At 37.3% G+C, this 15,466-nt stretch overlaps 1 protein-coding gene across 4 annotated transcripts; it reads left to right on the plus strand.

Annotated features, from left to right (window-relative positions):
* The first annotated feature begins 10,473 nt into the window (after nucleotides 1–10,473).
* Nucleotides 10,474–14,984, plus strand: LOC126725527 (pentatricopeptide repeat-containing protein At3g16010). Of its 4 annotated transcripts, none has more exons than XM_050430297.1 (4): nucleotides 10,474–10,630; nucleotides 11,185–11,375; nucleotides 11,510–13,359; nucleotides 14,290–14,984. In XM_050430297.1, the coding sequence occupies exons 2-3, from the start codon at nucleotides 11,291–11,293 to the stop codon at nucleotides 13,348–13,350; spliced, it is 1,926 nt and encodes a 641-aa protein (XP_050286254.1). In that variant the 5' UTR covers nucleotides 10,474–10,630; nucleotides 11,185–11,290; the 3' UTR covers nucleotides 13,351–13,359; nucleotides 14,290–14,984. The 4 variants fall into 4 exon arrangements, with proteins under 4 accessions (XP_050286254.1, XP_050286252.1, XP_050286251.1 ...); XM_050430295.1 differs by having other exon boundaries at nucleotides 10,624–10,686; XM_050430294.1 differs by lacking the exon at nucleotides 10,474–10,630 and adding an exon at nucleotides 10,637–10,841.
* The last annotated feature ends 482 nt before the right edge of the window (nucleotides 14,985–15,466 follow it).

Raw genomic sequence — 15,466 nt, forward strand, 5'->3', positions numbered from 1 at the left:
AAAAACAACAAAAGAGGAAACAACACTTGATCCCATTCTAGCTAGTGCATCAGCACATTGATTTGCTTCCCGATATACATGCTGTATCCGTTTGTTAGGAATTGTTCTGTAAAGGCTCCTGCAATCAGACAATAAAGGTTCCATTAACAAATTTGGCTTATCACAAGATAGCAACTGAACAACACTTGAAGCATCTAACTCTACAATCAAGTTACAAAGTCCCAATTCCTTGGCAATGATAAGGCCATCTCTAAGGGCCCATAATTCTGCAGTAAAACTGTTAGTAGTCCCCAAAGCTCTGCTGTAACCTTCGATCCAGTGACCAAGATGATCCCGAATCACACCTCCTCCACCTGCTCTGCCAGGATTGCCTAAAGCCGAGCCATCCGTATTGAGTTTCGCCCACCCAAGAGGAGGTTTCTGCCAAGCAACAGAAATGCAGATTTTGGAAGGATGAAATTTTGTTTTCATACCAATGGAGAAAAACTCAGCATTGCTCTGTACACATTTCTTAACGAGGTTTGGATTTTCTTTCCCCGTTCGGAAAATAACCTCATTCCTGTGAGTCCATAACTGCCAAATGCTCATGATAAAAATAATTTTCCACGGAATGCCTAGGAACTTTGAGCTAACTTCCGTTTTGCAATTAACAAACAACCACTCCCCTAACGGTTTATTAAAAGAGTCCACCAGGCAGAGGGGAAAATCCAGTTTTTGCCAAAGTTCCACAGCTATCTTGCAGCCCCGAAACACATGCTCAATAGATTCAATATCAGCATTGCAAATGGGGCAGTAGGGACTGAGATTAAAACCCCTTGAACCCAGGATTGTGCAAGTGGGCAGGCTGTTGTGAAGACAGAGCCATAAAAAGAAAATAATTTTTGGAGGAGCGTCCAACTTCCATATCCACGATTCAAAATCAGTCCTCGGGTTCAAAGGATTTAAATCCCTTGCTAAGAGATAGGCAGACCTTAAAGAGAACCGGCCATCTTTAGAAAAAGCCCAGGCAAGAGAGTCTTGAGTGTTTGGATTGTTTGAGAATGGGACTGCCTTAACCTCTTCAATGAGGTCATGAGGTAACTCAAAGGAGAGATTATGCAGAAGCCAACCAAGAGAGACATTGTGGCATTGATGCACTGTTAAAACTTCTTCATTTCTTGCAAGTGGACCATGAATTTGGCTTCGAATGGTACCCATGGGGAGCCAGAAGTCCTGCCAAAAATTCACAGACATACCATTACCAATAGTCCATTTGAGACCTCTCACATAAACCGGACCACCAGCCTTACATGCAGCCCAGATTTTTGAACAAGGCCTATTCCTGCCCACCTCAGTCAACCTATTGGGAGTTAGGTACTTTTTTGACAACAGCTGCGCCCAAGGAGACTCATTCTCATTAGCAATTCTCCAACAAAGTTTTGCAAGGAGAGCTTGATTCCTATATCTCATTTGGTACAAACCCAGGCCTCCCCAATCCTTAGGCATGGTAACCGTGTGCCAATTAACCAAGTGGAGTTTCCTCTTCTCATCTGTTGAACCCCAAAGGAAGTCTCTAACAAGTTTATCGATGGCATTGCAAACTTTAATAGGCAAAGAATGACACTGCATATAATAGTCAGCTATAGGAGCTGCAGCTGACTTAATTAAAACTAACTTCCTAGCTTTGGACAGAAGTTTAGAGCGCCAGCCAGCCAATTTGTTTTGGACTCTTTCAATCACAAAATTAAAAGCATCACCATTCCTACCTTGATGAAGTAGGGGAAAACCCAAATACCTTCCCAAATTTTGGGTTGCAACCATTCTAAGTTTTCTGCAGATAGACCTTTTCTTTCTACCAGAAACATTTGGAGAAAAAAAGATTCGTGATTTGTTAACATTTATTCTTTGACCAGCCACATTGCAGAAATTGTCCAAGACCTCCAAAATTGCATCACAGTTCTTGGCGTTAGCCTTGGCAAAAAGCATTAAATCATCAGCATAAAATATATGAGAAAAGCTCGGACCATTTCTGGATGCCTTGATCCTATCCCATCTCTTTTCCTCACAAAGGGCAGAAATATGAGCTCCCAAGAATTCCATACAAAGCAAGAACAGGTAGGGGGAGATGGGATCTCCTTGCCTAATACCCCTTGAGGGTTGGAATGAGTCTAGTTTGTTACCATTAAATAGAATGGCTGTTGATGTAGACGTCACACAGCTCATGATCAGGTTGACAATGTTAGGGGGGAAGCTAAAATGTTCCAAGACCATTTTAATGAAACTCCATTCCAATCTGTCATAAGCCTTTTCAAGATCAATCTTAACTACCATGAACCCCACTCTCCCTTTTTTGCTCTTCAAGGAGTGGATAAGCTCTTGGGCAATAATGACATTGTCTGAACCTCTTCTACCAGCAAGGAAGGCAGATTGCATGGGAGAAATTAAGGAAGGGAGGAGAGGCTTCAGTCTATGTACAAGAATCTTTGTGATAATCTTATAGATGGTAGTACAGAGGCTAATGGGTCTGTAATGGCTCACCAACTCCGGGCCAATCTGCTTTGGTATAAGGGCAACTAAGGTTTGGTTAAGATAGGCGGGGATTCTTTGGGTAGCAAAAATCTCTTTCACTTCCCTTTTAACTGAATCACCAACCAAGAGCCAGAACCTTTGGAAGAAACCCGCATGGAGGCCATCAATACCAGGTGCTTTAAACGGTTTCATGGATTTAAGAGCAACCCAGATCTCAGCATCAGTGGGGGGTTGGGCTAAAAAATGTGTGTCTTCCTCAGCCAAAGAGGCACACCAGTTAGAATCCCAATCTGGGTTTAAAGGGCAGTAAACTTGCTCAGATTGATATAGTTTATGGAAGTATTCCACAAAAATTCTTTTCACTTCAACAGTATCATGAACCCATTCCCCATGAGCATTTAAAATGCTGGTGATTCTATTCTTACTTCGTCTCACAATGGTAGACAGATGAAAGTAAGAAGTATTTCGTTCACCATTGATAATCCAATTAGTCCTGGCCTTCATGGCCCATAATTCTTCTTCAAGCTCAAGAATATGATTGTACTCATCAGAGAGTTGATTATGAAGATTGATAAGGAAGGTGCAAGGTCTATTGGCCATAGCTTTTTGGATTCCCACCAACCTTGCCATAAGTCTCTTTTTCTTAGCAAAAACATTACCAAAGGTTTCTCTGTTCCAATCCTTGGCTTTAGAAACAAAAACAGAAATGGCATTAGCCAGATTAACCTGTTGTCCCGACCAAGCCTCTCTCACAATGCCCGGAAAATCATTGTGACTAAGCCATATAGATTGGAATCTAAAGGGCCTGTTAAGATCCTCACTCATGGAAGGCTTCAACTTAAGTAGCAAGGGGCAATGGTCAGAGTTAACCCTGGCCAAGTGAGAGACACTTGCTTCATCAAAAAAAGCCTTCCAGGCTGGGTTGGCCCAACATCTGTCTAGCCTACATTGGATTAAATCTTCCACCCCCCTCTTATTTGTCCAAGTGAATTTTGGGCCTGAGAACCCAAGGTCAAGCATATGGCAAGTGTCCATACAGACTTGGATGGCTCTAACCCGTCTCTGGCTAATGTGATTACCCCCAGATTTCTCTTCCTCAGAAATAACTTCATTAAAGTCACCCATAAGTGCCCAAGGAAGGTTATGCAAAGAAGCTAACATTTTTAGATTTTCCCATAGAATGCATCTCTCCTCAAACCTAGGACTAGCATAAATAGCACTAATAAGCCAGTTAAAGGTTTGACATCTTACCCGGACAATGGCATGGATTTCTTGTTCTGTGGTCGCCAGCGCCTCCACCTGCACCAAATCTGAACGCCACAAAAGCCATATTCCACCAGCAAAGCCAATAGTGTCAGAGACCACCGCACCATCAAAAGGAAGGGTTTCAATGATTTCAGTGGCTCTCGCACCACTCAGCCTAGTTTCCGTAATGACCATGATAATGGGATTATGCCAATCAACTAAGTCCATTACCGTTTTCCTAAAGAGTGGTTTCATTGCGCCTCTGCAATTCCAGACCAAAATATTCATTTTTGGATGACAATAGTTAGCAGCTTCAGAATGAGACTCAGAGGAGCTATCCGCTGTGTCCCTCAACCTCCATGCTTCCATCAGTTCCTTCTTCTCCGTCATGCAGCCTCGGAAAAGAGTGACTGAGTGCCAGATTATCCACATCTTCGCCTGTGTTGCTTTGATGAGAATGGTGACTCTCATCTCTGGCTCCGCAAACTGAAGAAGTTTTACTTGATGAAGGTTGCCCCGCATCATGCATTCCACAGGTATTTCCTGAAGAAATTTTCTCATCATAATCTCCAAGTGAATCCCCTCTTTCTCTGCTTCTGATAGCAATTTTTTCGAAGGGTGCACATTTGATTTTGTTGCAGATGGATCCGAGCTGATCTGAGGATGGATTTGGACTGCAGGCCGGTCTGAGAGGAACCTCCACTATGGATTTGGTGTGAGGGCCCAAGCTTCGTCCTTCATGGGTAAGTACCCCAGTCTCTTGCTCGCCTCTGTAAGAGGGAACAGATTCTTCCATGCTATCATCAGCTCCAAGTCGAACCAGCCCCATATCTCCGTCGGGTCTTGCCTGATCCATTTGATCGTTTCCTCCCCCACCGGAATAATTTTTCCTTGATAGAAAATTGCCCAGTTGCTCGTGGTCGTCATTTTTGTGTGTATTCAAAGCAGGAGCTCTTATCTTGGGTTTAAAGGTTGCACTCTTAGACGTAGTACTTGCTGGGCTAGAAAAAATAAGAGGTATTGGGCTCGGCCCAGCTGCACCCTCATAAGGTTGGCTTTCTCCAAAGGAAAAAACAGGTTTGTGATTGCTTGTCCCCCCTTATTTAGTTGAGATTTAACCAAATGCCTTCCCTGCTTAGTTGCCTTTGTGCGTGAATTCACATAAAAGGAGTCAGACTTCACTCCATCCTTTCTAGGGACTGGTTTAGCAGTCTTATCAGCCGCTCTCTGTGACCCCGAAGAAGCCGGGGATGGGACTTTTCTTTTGCCATCTTTCTTGCTTAGCTCATCCACTCTAGGTGAGCTTTTACCACCTTGCCCCTGCGAGGCATCAGACACTTGACTCATTGATTGAGTTTGGTAACTTGTCTTAGTTTTGCTCATCAGCTTCCGTCTTGTGACCACCATCCAGTCACCATATTCCTTTGAACTTTCATCCACCTTGCTGCTAGTCTTAAAATTTTCTTTCTGCGATAATGGGGGTTCCTCTTGGCTAGGAGTTGTCTCCTTATGTATTTCCTTAATGGTATATGGGCATTCCTCCTTTCTATGTCCAATTCTGCCACAAGAAAAACAGAGGGAGTTAATCCCTTCATATAGAATAGCTTGAGTCCGCTTACCAATGGTTAGAGATTTCGCCAATGGTTTTTCTAAATTGACTTGTACGCAAATGCGAGCAAAACGTCCCCGAACTCCACTCGCTGTATGAGCGTCAATGCGCAGCACAGGTCCAATCGCTTGCCCGATTCTCCGGAGAACAGCAGGATCATAATATTCAATAGGCAACTCAGGAAGACGCACCCAAACTGCTACAGATGAAAATGTAACTTCTGAGGCACGAAATTCTGGTTCCCATTGTCTAATAGTAAGAAATTGCTGTCCCACAAACCATGGCCCTCCTTTAAGTACCCTATCTACATCATCTTCCAGCTCAAATTTGATTAAAAAATAATCTGAACCCAGGTCAATACAATCCATCTTACCATATGGATTCCAAAGGCTTCGGATTTTGGGGTATAAAAAATTATACCCTACCTTTCTTCCAAAAGCCTTAATGATCAAAGCCTTTCTCCAGACCGCCCTTATACGAGCTTTTTCTTCTCTAGACAAGGATACCACCAAATTTCCTTCAGTACCATCTCCAATCTCTGAATCTGATTGAACATCTTCCTCCATGACATTTGACAGCCCAAAAGCCTGCACAAAGGCCCCTGGGATCTCTCTGATGAGCTTATCTTTGTAGCTTGTATTACTCTTAAAAGGGTTCTCTTGATTTTTCTCTGTTTCTGCATGACTTTCTTTGAACTTTTTTGTACTGCGGATTAAAGCATCCTCTTCTTCCTCGGTGCGCTTCAGAGTTTCTCTCTCCTTCATACTTTCAATATTATTCTATCAACTTGTGACTTTTAGCTACATGATGGTGGTTACAATAATAAATAACCTATCACAATATTATTAATTAAATGCATGCTTTTCATGTTTTGTTTACACATTTTTTTATCTGTGATGAATGTGTTTGCTTATTGTTGATGGAATATTGTTCACACATTCTTTGCACTAATCAAGGCCTATCTCTGTCTCTCTCAAAGAGTCTTAGAGCAATATTTTAATTTTTTTTGCCACTTTTACTTTCTCCACTTTTTTATTATGCACTTTTTCAAAAAGCTGAACCAAGCTCACCCTTAATTAATAACAGTGGAACTCTTTTTGTTGGTTTTGTGTCGTTCTTACAACTCAAAAGAGCTCCCTGTTTGGCCGTGTTAAGTAAACACCTTGATCATATATAGCACAATTAGAATGACCTGACCAACAATATTCATTAATTTCTAATTTTCGAGAAACAAACTGCCAAAGTTTGTGAGTCCACTGTGCCATAATATGCCAATTTCTTAGCACTGCCCACAAAGTCTGAGATACCATGGACTTATAGCCCAGAAGATGTGCCATAATAGGCCAATTTCATAAGGCTGGTTATTGAGTTTGATCAGAAATTCTTTAGCCATTTTTAAGAGAGGATTCCAATGATTTTTTTATTCATTTATTTTTATCAATAGCTAGAATTAATCCTAAATGATATGGATTATTGTATGCCTAATATATAAAATTTTAAAATTTGAAATAAAAAAGGAAAAGAAACTTAAAACACTTCTTGAAGTGTGATAATATAAGATGAACTTTGGTTTTTTTTTTTTTTTTTTTTTTTTTTTTAAAGGTAAGATAAACTTTGGTTTCTTCCTGTGCTCAATAAATCATATATCACGCCTAGAAAAATATTAAAGACATTTTATCAAATTATGAGTCTTTTATCAACCCAGTGAACAGTGCTAGACTTCCATGATACTTGGTTTTTGGGGCCAAAATGGACATTTGTCCATTTCACTAAAACTTTCTAGCAAAATGTCCCTGTTCATAAATTATCTAGCAAAATGCCCCTGTTTTAAACTCGAATTTCTAAAAATCGAGTTTCAATAAAAAAAAATCGATTTTTAGAAAATCGAGTTATGTGAAATCAAACTAATAAAAAAAAAAAAAAAAAAAAACATGGAACTCGAGTTCTATGTAAAATTTCCCACATTACTCGATTTTCATCAAATCGAGTTTTAAAACAAGGGCATTTTCCTAGATAGTTTCAGAATATGAGCATTTTACTACATTTTTTGGGTGAAAGGGGCAAATGCCCATTTTGACCTAGTTTTTGGTTATTGTACTATTTTTCTTTGTGTTCCTTAAATAAAATGAAGTAGGAAAAATGATAGGGAAAGACCAATGTAGGCGTGGTCTTTCTTCTCCTTGGGCAATGCGTTTTAACTTTTAACAACCCACTTGGTCTTTGACTAAAAATAATAGTAGGTTATTTTAAATCAGTTGGTCTATTCTTTCTAAAGAATGCAAACTGTTCTTACCATTGGTTTAGCTATGAGTAAACACAAAATCTCAATTTTTGAAAATCAAATAGTGAAAAGTATTTCACAAGTATAAATTTGTATTTATTGATGAATGAGTATATTTCCCTATTTTTATCTTTTACAAAAAAACAATGATCATCTGATTCTATTTTCTAAGAAATTTCCTCAATCAATCCATGATTTGTGTAGACAAAGTCTTGATTCGACCAAGAAATCTTCTTTCTTTTGGTTGGAAGATAGATTGAACGGTCTTTAAAATAATTATGTAACTTTGAGCTTGTTATATTGTACGTTGTCTTTCAAGTTCTTTTAGATTTATGTCTTGAGGGAAATGTTTAAACTTTGAATATTTGACTAATTCTTAGATATACGTAGTTTTCTTAATCCATAGGTACCAAATTTTTTTTCGAATAAATTTAATTACAGTGGTGTAATATATATATATATATATATATATTGTTAAAGTTGTTGAGTGATTGAGGGATTAAAAGAGAGAAAATAAGAAGCGGAAACAAGAAAGTTAACTTTGATTCAACCAGGGGCGGAGCTATGATTTTTTGTTTGGGGGGCTAAATTTTGATATTAATATATTAGTCTCAAGTCAAGATAAACCATCACACATATACATAAACACATATATACAAATATAAATATTAATATTTTGATACTTGAGTAGGTCATAATTCATAAATATATTGTATATAAAATTAACAACTTTCACATATGTATATTTGCAAGATAATTTTTTAGGAAAAATTATCATCTTTTAAACTCCAGTACTATACAAAAGCAGTCTAGTTTTATATTAAACATGTACAAAAAACGAATTAGAGAAAATAAAAACTATCTTGTCTCTATATTACCAGACCAATTGACAAATTCTATTGGTTTTTAAGAGCATCATTTGACAAACTCAAACATTTGGGGGAGCCAACTTCTATTTTGTAGCTAAATATTTAAAGTTTTTAATACTTATACATAATATAAAATAATTTTTTTAAAATTTTGGGGGGCCATGGCCCTCCCAAGCCTTGCTATAGCTCTGGCCCTGGATTCAACCTCACGACTTACATCCACAACGAAAAACTCTTGACTACTATATTTTACTATTGAACTTATGTTTACAATAAGCTTAACATAAGGTTTATATATTAGAAAACCCTAGAATTTTAGTTCACTGCACAGTAAGGGTTGAGAATTAGCAAAAACCTTACTCATTATTTAAGATTTTTTTTTTTTCTTTTTCGAAATAAAGAAAGAAACTTTTCCTTTAACTTTCATTTTTCTTTTTTATCGTTAAGGGTGAGCTTTACTTGATCTGAATTTCTTTGTTTTCCTTTGTTTTGAATTTTGTTAGTTGTGCCTAATCTTTGAAACTTTTTATCAACAAAATGGTTTACTGCTTTCTTTTTTCTATTTAACCTCATTTTTCTTTATCATAAATTTCTCCAGATGATCTATAATTTTTTTTTTCTTTTTACATTTGGGATTATGCTATTGCTACCTCTGTTTAATTATGGGTAATTATTTAAAAGAAAATTGGGGTTCTTGAAGAAGTTAAAAAAAATGTTACTAGTTTTTTAGTTGGGGAGGGGAAAATACATATTTGAGGTGAGTCGAGGGCCGGGGAAAAGCCTCCATCGAACTGGGGGAAGGGTGGCGGTGGATGACCCGCCTCACGGCCATCCTCATCAATTACCATAAATAGGCATGCATATATCATTATGCTTGTAATATACTTATATTATGTCCTAAATGTTGTGCACTTAGCTAATTTGATTTGTTTAAATCAAATTTATTCCTAAACGAGTTTAGTTCCCTCGCCTTTTTCTTCATCTCCCTCCGTTCCAAATAGACCTTGAAGCTAATTTAATTTGTTTAAATAAAGTTGTGTGATAAAAGTTACTGAGCATTTTATTTTATTCTATCTTAGAATCCTTCATTTTATTTTCTAAAGAAGTTTTGGAGGTCTCATGTTAGGCCTATAATTTTGTGATGCATATTGGTTTGTTATGAGGCATGGTGTGTGTTTTCATTGACTTGATTAAAATTGTCAAAACCATTTATATATATAAATGGAACCAACTTGGGTCCAATGCTCTTGTACACTATATCTGTTAGAATTTGGACACGTGTCAAATAATACCCGCATGTTTACATCTCAACGAGTCCAATACATAGATGCAATTGTGCATTGGACCCAACCCTTACCCTAATTCATCAACCTAACATGGTTGGAGCTATATATAGAGGACTTTGATATAGCCTATGCTATATCATAATTTTGGTTTTCTTTGAAACTCTGATCACCAGCGTTTCTGTGAAAGATAAAAAGAGAAGATGAATAAAAAGGTCCAGAAAGTCATAAGCACACTATTATCACTGCAACAACGTTCTATGCACAATAATTTATGGAACATTTTTCACAACTCGTTGAATTAGCAAACAATTTTCACAAACATTTTTACAAATCACTTTTTTCCTTACAATAAACATTCACTGCATCAGAAATTTGTAAATAAAAAATAGTGTGTTGATTTATCATTTTCCCACTAAGGGTCTATTTGGGATTTACTTATTTTGCTGAAACTAAATTTTTTTTGCTGAAAATACTGTAGATAAAAGTAAAAGTTAACTGAAATAGTAGGTGAGATTTATAAATATTACCAAAAAGTGCAGTGAAACCCATAAATAGTAACAAAAATAAGTTAAATAGTAAAAAAAATTGATTTTTTAAGCTGGATCCAAATGCACACTAAATGATATGCTAATAAAAACCAAGAGGACAACATTGAAAATACATTCACCAAGTGTATACAGTACACACACACAGAGCAGCGATTCTTGGTGGGCCTTGAAATGGATATACGGGCTGAGTCACTTTGAAGTCCAGAACGTGACCAACCCAGCCCAAGTTACAAAACCCCTTTTCCTCTACCTCTTGCGTCTGAGATTTTGTGAGAAACTAGCCTGTAAGTTTAACACTTCTTCTCAGTTAGTAATAGTTATAGTATTCCTCAAAAATCAGGTCTCTCTCTCTCTCTCTCTCTCTATATGTGCGTGTGTGTGTACAAACGAACACATACATTAGCGTTGAGTGAAATTGCTTTCTTATAGCGTCTACCAACTGTTTGTGGAAATGCCTAAGTGAAGTATTTGATGATTTTTTTGGTTCTTTTTAAGGTTGTTCGAAACTATATCCATTCATGAAGTATTTATAAAGCTCTATTTTTCTCTCTGTTTTTTTTTTTTTTTTTTTTAAATTTTTAGTTATTGTGCATCCAAGTTTGGAATTTCAAGTTCATTCCAAACTGAAGACATGTAACTTTGAATCATTCCTACTCTTTAAGAGTCTGAATTTCAAATTCATTTCCTATCCGCAGCGAAACACTGTGGTGTTCGGGTTTTATTTCGTAGTTGTTGTAGTATTTGGTGGGAAAAGAAAATCAACTTGGATATATGTTAGTATATATTGTTGTTAGATATTGAAATGATATATTTTATTTTTTTACTTTTTGTGTATCAGAATGGTTACTATGAAGCAAACCCAATTCTCCATTCAATAGGATGAGCACTAGAAGTAGCTTTTTTACTGTGTGGAGTGTATTGTGAATTTCTAAACTCTTTGGCAAATGGCAAGGATGATTGTTGGATCAATTGCTTCAAAGCGATCAATATCTACTTTGTCTCATCTCTGTGAAAGAATTAAACAAACGGGTAAGGGGTTTATTATCTTAATGCATTGATGCTAAGCAAAGCATGGAAAGAAAGAAATGGATGTTACTGACTTTTGACTTTTGAGTGTGCTGAAATTTTTGTTTTGATTGTGTTCTTTTGGTTTGAGCTAGCAGAGAATGAGATTGTTCAAATGTTTCAATTATCTACTCCGAAAGATGAAATGCACAACTTGCCCATGAGGGGAAAGCTACCAAGGAAGGACCCCGCAGTTCGGACATTGGATGAGAGATTTATAAGGATTTTGAAAATATTCAAGTGGGGACCTGATGCAGAAAAGGCATTGGAAGTACTAAAGTTGAGAGTGGATCATCGCTTGGTACGTGAGGTTCTAAAGATAGATGTTGAGGTCAATGTTAAGATTCAGTTTTTCAAGTGGGCTGGGAAGAGGAGGAACTTTGAACATGACTCGACCACATATATGGCTTTAATCCATTGCTTGGACGAAGCTGGGATAATTGGTGAAATGTGGAAGACAGTTCAGGAGATGGTTAGGAGTACATGTATTCTTGGTCCAGCTGAATTATCTGAGATTGTGAAAGTCTTGGGTAAGGCTAAGATGGTTAACAAGGCGCTTTCTGTCTTCTACCAGATAAAAGGTCGCAAGTGCAAACCCACGGCAAACACTTACAATACCATGATCTTGATGCTGATGCAAGAAGGTCATCATGAAAAGGTCCATGAGCTCTACAATGAGATGTGCAATGAGGGAAACTGTTTCCCAGATACAGTGACGTATAGTGCACTTATATCAACATTTGGGAAACTAGGTCGTGCGGATTCTGCCATTAGGTTGTTTGATGAGATGAAGGAGAATGGCCTACAGCCCACTGCAAAGATTTATACAACATTGTTGGGAATTTATTTCAAGCTAGGTAGCATAGAGAAAGCTTTGGGTCTAGTCCAGGAGATGAAAGAAAAAGGGTGTGCTCTAACTGTGTTCACTTACACAGAATTGATAAAGGGGCTTGGGAAAGCTCGGAGGATTGAAGAGGCTTACAGTATATATTTGAATATGCTCAAAGACGGTTGTAAGCCAGATGTTGTGCTCATAAACAATATGATAAACATTTTGGGAAGAGCAGGTCATTTGCAAGATGCTCTTAAGATTTTTGATGAAATGGAGTCTTTTCAGTGCAAACCAAATGTTGTGACATATAACACTGTAATAAAAGCTTTATTTGAATCCAAAGCTCCAGCTTCTGAGGCTTCTTTATGGTTTGAGAAAATGAAGGCAAATGGCATTGCTCCCAGCTCGTTTACATATTCAATTCTTATTGATGGTTTTTGCAAAACTAATAGAGTTGAGAAAGCTTTATTGCTTCTTGAAGAGATGGATGAAAAGGGTTTTCCTCCTAGTCCAGCTGCCTATTGCAGCCTGATAGATAGTCTTGGAAAAGCAAGACGGTATGAAGCTGCAAATGAGTTATTTCAAGAATTGAAAGAGAACTGTGGGCGTTCAAGTGCTCGGGTGTATGCTGTAATGATCAAGCACTTTGGAAAATGCGGGCGTCTAAGTGAAGCTGTAGATCTTTTTAATGAGATGAAGATACTTGGATGCATTCCTGATGTTTATGCTTATAATGCACTCATGTCAGGGATGGTAAGGGCTGGCATGATAGATGAAGCTCATTCCTTGCTTAGAACCATGGAAGAAAATGGTTGCAATCCAGACTTAAACTCACATAATATCATTCTAAATGGTTTGTCTAGAACTGGTGGCCCAAAGCGGGCTATGGAGATGTTTACAAAGATGATGCATTCAAAGAATAAGCCAGATGCAGTTTCTTATAACACTCTTCTTGGCTGTCTTAGCCGATCTGGTATGTTTGAGGAAGCTGCTAAGCTGATGAAAGAAATGAATTCAAAAGGTTTTAAATATGATCTCATCACTTACTCATCAATACTTGAGGCGATTGGTAAGGTGAATGATGTTTGTGATCCCATCACTTCGTGAAAAAGCTAGGTATGCCATACATCTTCCTTTTTCATTTTCTTTAGTTTCACAATTGTTAATATGAAAAGGAAAAGGTTTTTCTGCACAAATGGTATGCATCATTTGTGCATATTTTGTATTTAAATCATTGAACGTGCTTAAGTGTGAGCACTGAGCATGCTGTATCTGTTTATATTGCGAGCAGTGATTCAATCCTTCATTATCTTCTAGTTTCTTGTCTGATATCTTTGTTGCAAATACTCATAAAAAAACCTGTCATCTAGTTTCTTTATTGCCTTTTAGTATGCTGTTGGGAGTTAGTCTTTGTCGTTGTTATTTTAGCATGCTGTTAGTGCCTCTTCCTACAGAAAAACTTTGTGCTGAAGTACTGAACTGTGTGATCGAATTAATAGTTACGCTTGTTGTAGCCATACGTTGTCTCTTTATAAAGTAAATCTGAGATGTTGATAAACACTCCTTGGGGGCATGTGACATTATTGCTCTAAGTGGATTTCACCTGGAGATTCACATTTTGATGATCCTAAAATCTGGTGACCTTAAAGCATTTTAAATGAAGCCATAGGTGCTATTAGTCTAATACCCTTGATAGGGGAAAAGGGGAAGTATAAATGAGGTATTCTTAAAGCTCTTTTGATCAGATTATATGTGTGGCCTTCTGATACAATTTTGCTGTGAGGAGAATGGTGTTATTCTAAGGAACTAGTAATAAGTTTGCATGCCTGTGTAACTTGTTTTTTCTTTATAGCAACATGAGTGATTTTGTTGTTTACATTTTTTCGCACTTAAGTAGGCACTAGTATTAAGTTTGCATGCCTGTGGATTTTTTTTTTTTTTTTTTCTCTATAGCTATGCATTTTTCTTTATTTAGACCTTTTTTCCCCTAAATAGTCTTAATTGATTTTGCTGACCTCTCTCATGAAAATAGCAAATTGTCTGCAGGTCAGACTATCACTCTTAGGTAGTGGAAGCAAGGTCATCTCTCCTTGCTTATATCAACTCAGAATGTGTGCAAGAGAGCCACAAATGTCGAGCTACGGATAGTGGTTGTGGTTTGATCAGATTGGGTGATTGAAACCCACAGGAGACCTGGTGTGGCAATTTAATATCGAACTGAGAAATATTGGTTGAATTGGAGAAGATTGTTTCTACACAAACAAATTGCGGAAGATCCTATTCATAAGTGGTTCTGTCTGTGTAATATCCCAAATGAAAATTGCTCTGTGCTCCAACACCTCGCATTACCTTGTCAGATGATTTAAGAGACAAATTGGGAGATTGAATGCCTGGGAATCTAATAGTATTAGAAGATCTTATAAATTAGTCTAGATTCTTGCTGCTCGGTCATCATTTCCTCTGGAGAGAAAATTCATGGCCATGCTGTTTCCCAGAAACGGAACAGTTAAAAGTTTGCATATAAGAAGTTGCAAGATGTTTTCCAATCCATGTTGATTCACTTCGTAGTTCTTATGAAGAAACCATAGGGGTGAATACAAATGAAATAGTTAGGTAAAGGCTCAGTTTGGAATTTTGTTATATGCAACTCCTGACAACTTGTTGTCTAAATTTGATGTAAAAGAAAATGTTTATAGAGCTTTTAAAGTGAATACAAGCAGCTTGCACATCTGTTCTCCTAAGATTATTGTCAGTCCAGCCAAATGGAAGCTTAAATTTTTGTTCAGCTTATGGGTCATCAGACTTCTTATTGTTATGAAGCGAAAATCTGAGGAGTCAGTAATGCAACAAAGAGATTTATACAATGTTTCACCTAAGTTGAGCTTTATAACTCTAGCATGAACATAACACAACTGAAGATTTTGATTTGAATCTGCTTGAGTGCATTATTAAAAGGGATGCAAATGGCCACTAAAATTTATCTTTATGCAGCCTTTTATATTCTTTCGAACAATGAAAATCTAACACCTAAAGAGGGGTGGTGGAACAAAAAAAAACGAAAACTGAATTGATCATAATAAAAAATTCAATCATATAACTTTTTCTTTTTTTCCCATTTTGAAGGTTTTCTTAAAATTTTCAAAACAGGACCTTAAAGTGCATAAAAAGTCGCTTCCATTATTCATTTACGCAATTTTTTTCCATTTGACCATGACCAGGCTCA

Source organism: Quercus robur, chromosome 5, assembly GCF_932294415.1.
Source record: "Quercus robur chromosome 5, dhQueRobu3.1, whole genome shotgun sequence".
In the NCBI taxonomy this organism is placed as follows: domain Eukaryota; kingdom Viridiplantae; phylum Streptophyta; class Magnoliopsida; order Fagales; family Fagaceae; genus Quercus; species Quercus robur.

Coding starts and splice junctions, on each gene's coding strand:
- LOC126725527 (XM_050430297.1), top strand. CDS start 11,291: ATGGCAAGGATGATTGTTGGATCAATTGCTTCAAAGCGATCAATATCT. Junction 11,376..11,509: donor TGAAAGAATTAAACAAACGG/GTAAGGGGTTTA, acceptor TTGAGCTAGCAG/AGAATGAGATTGTTCAAATG.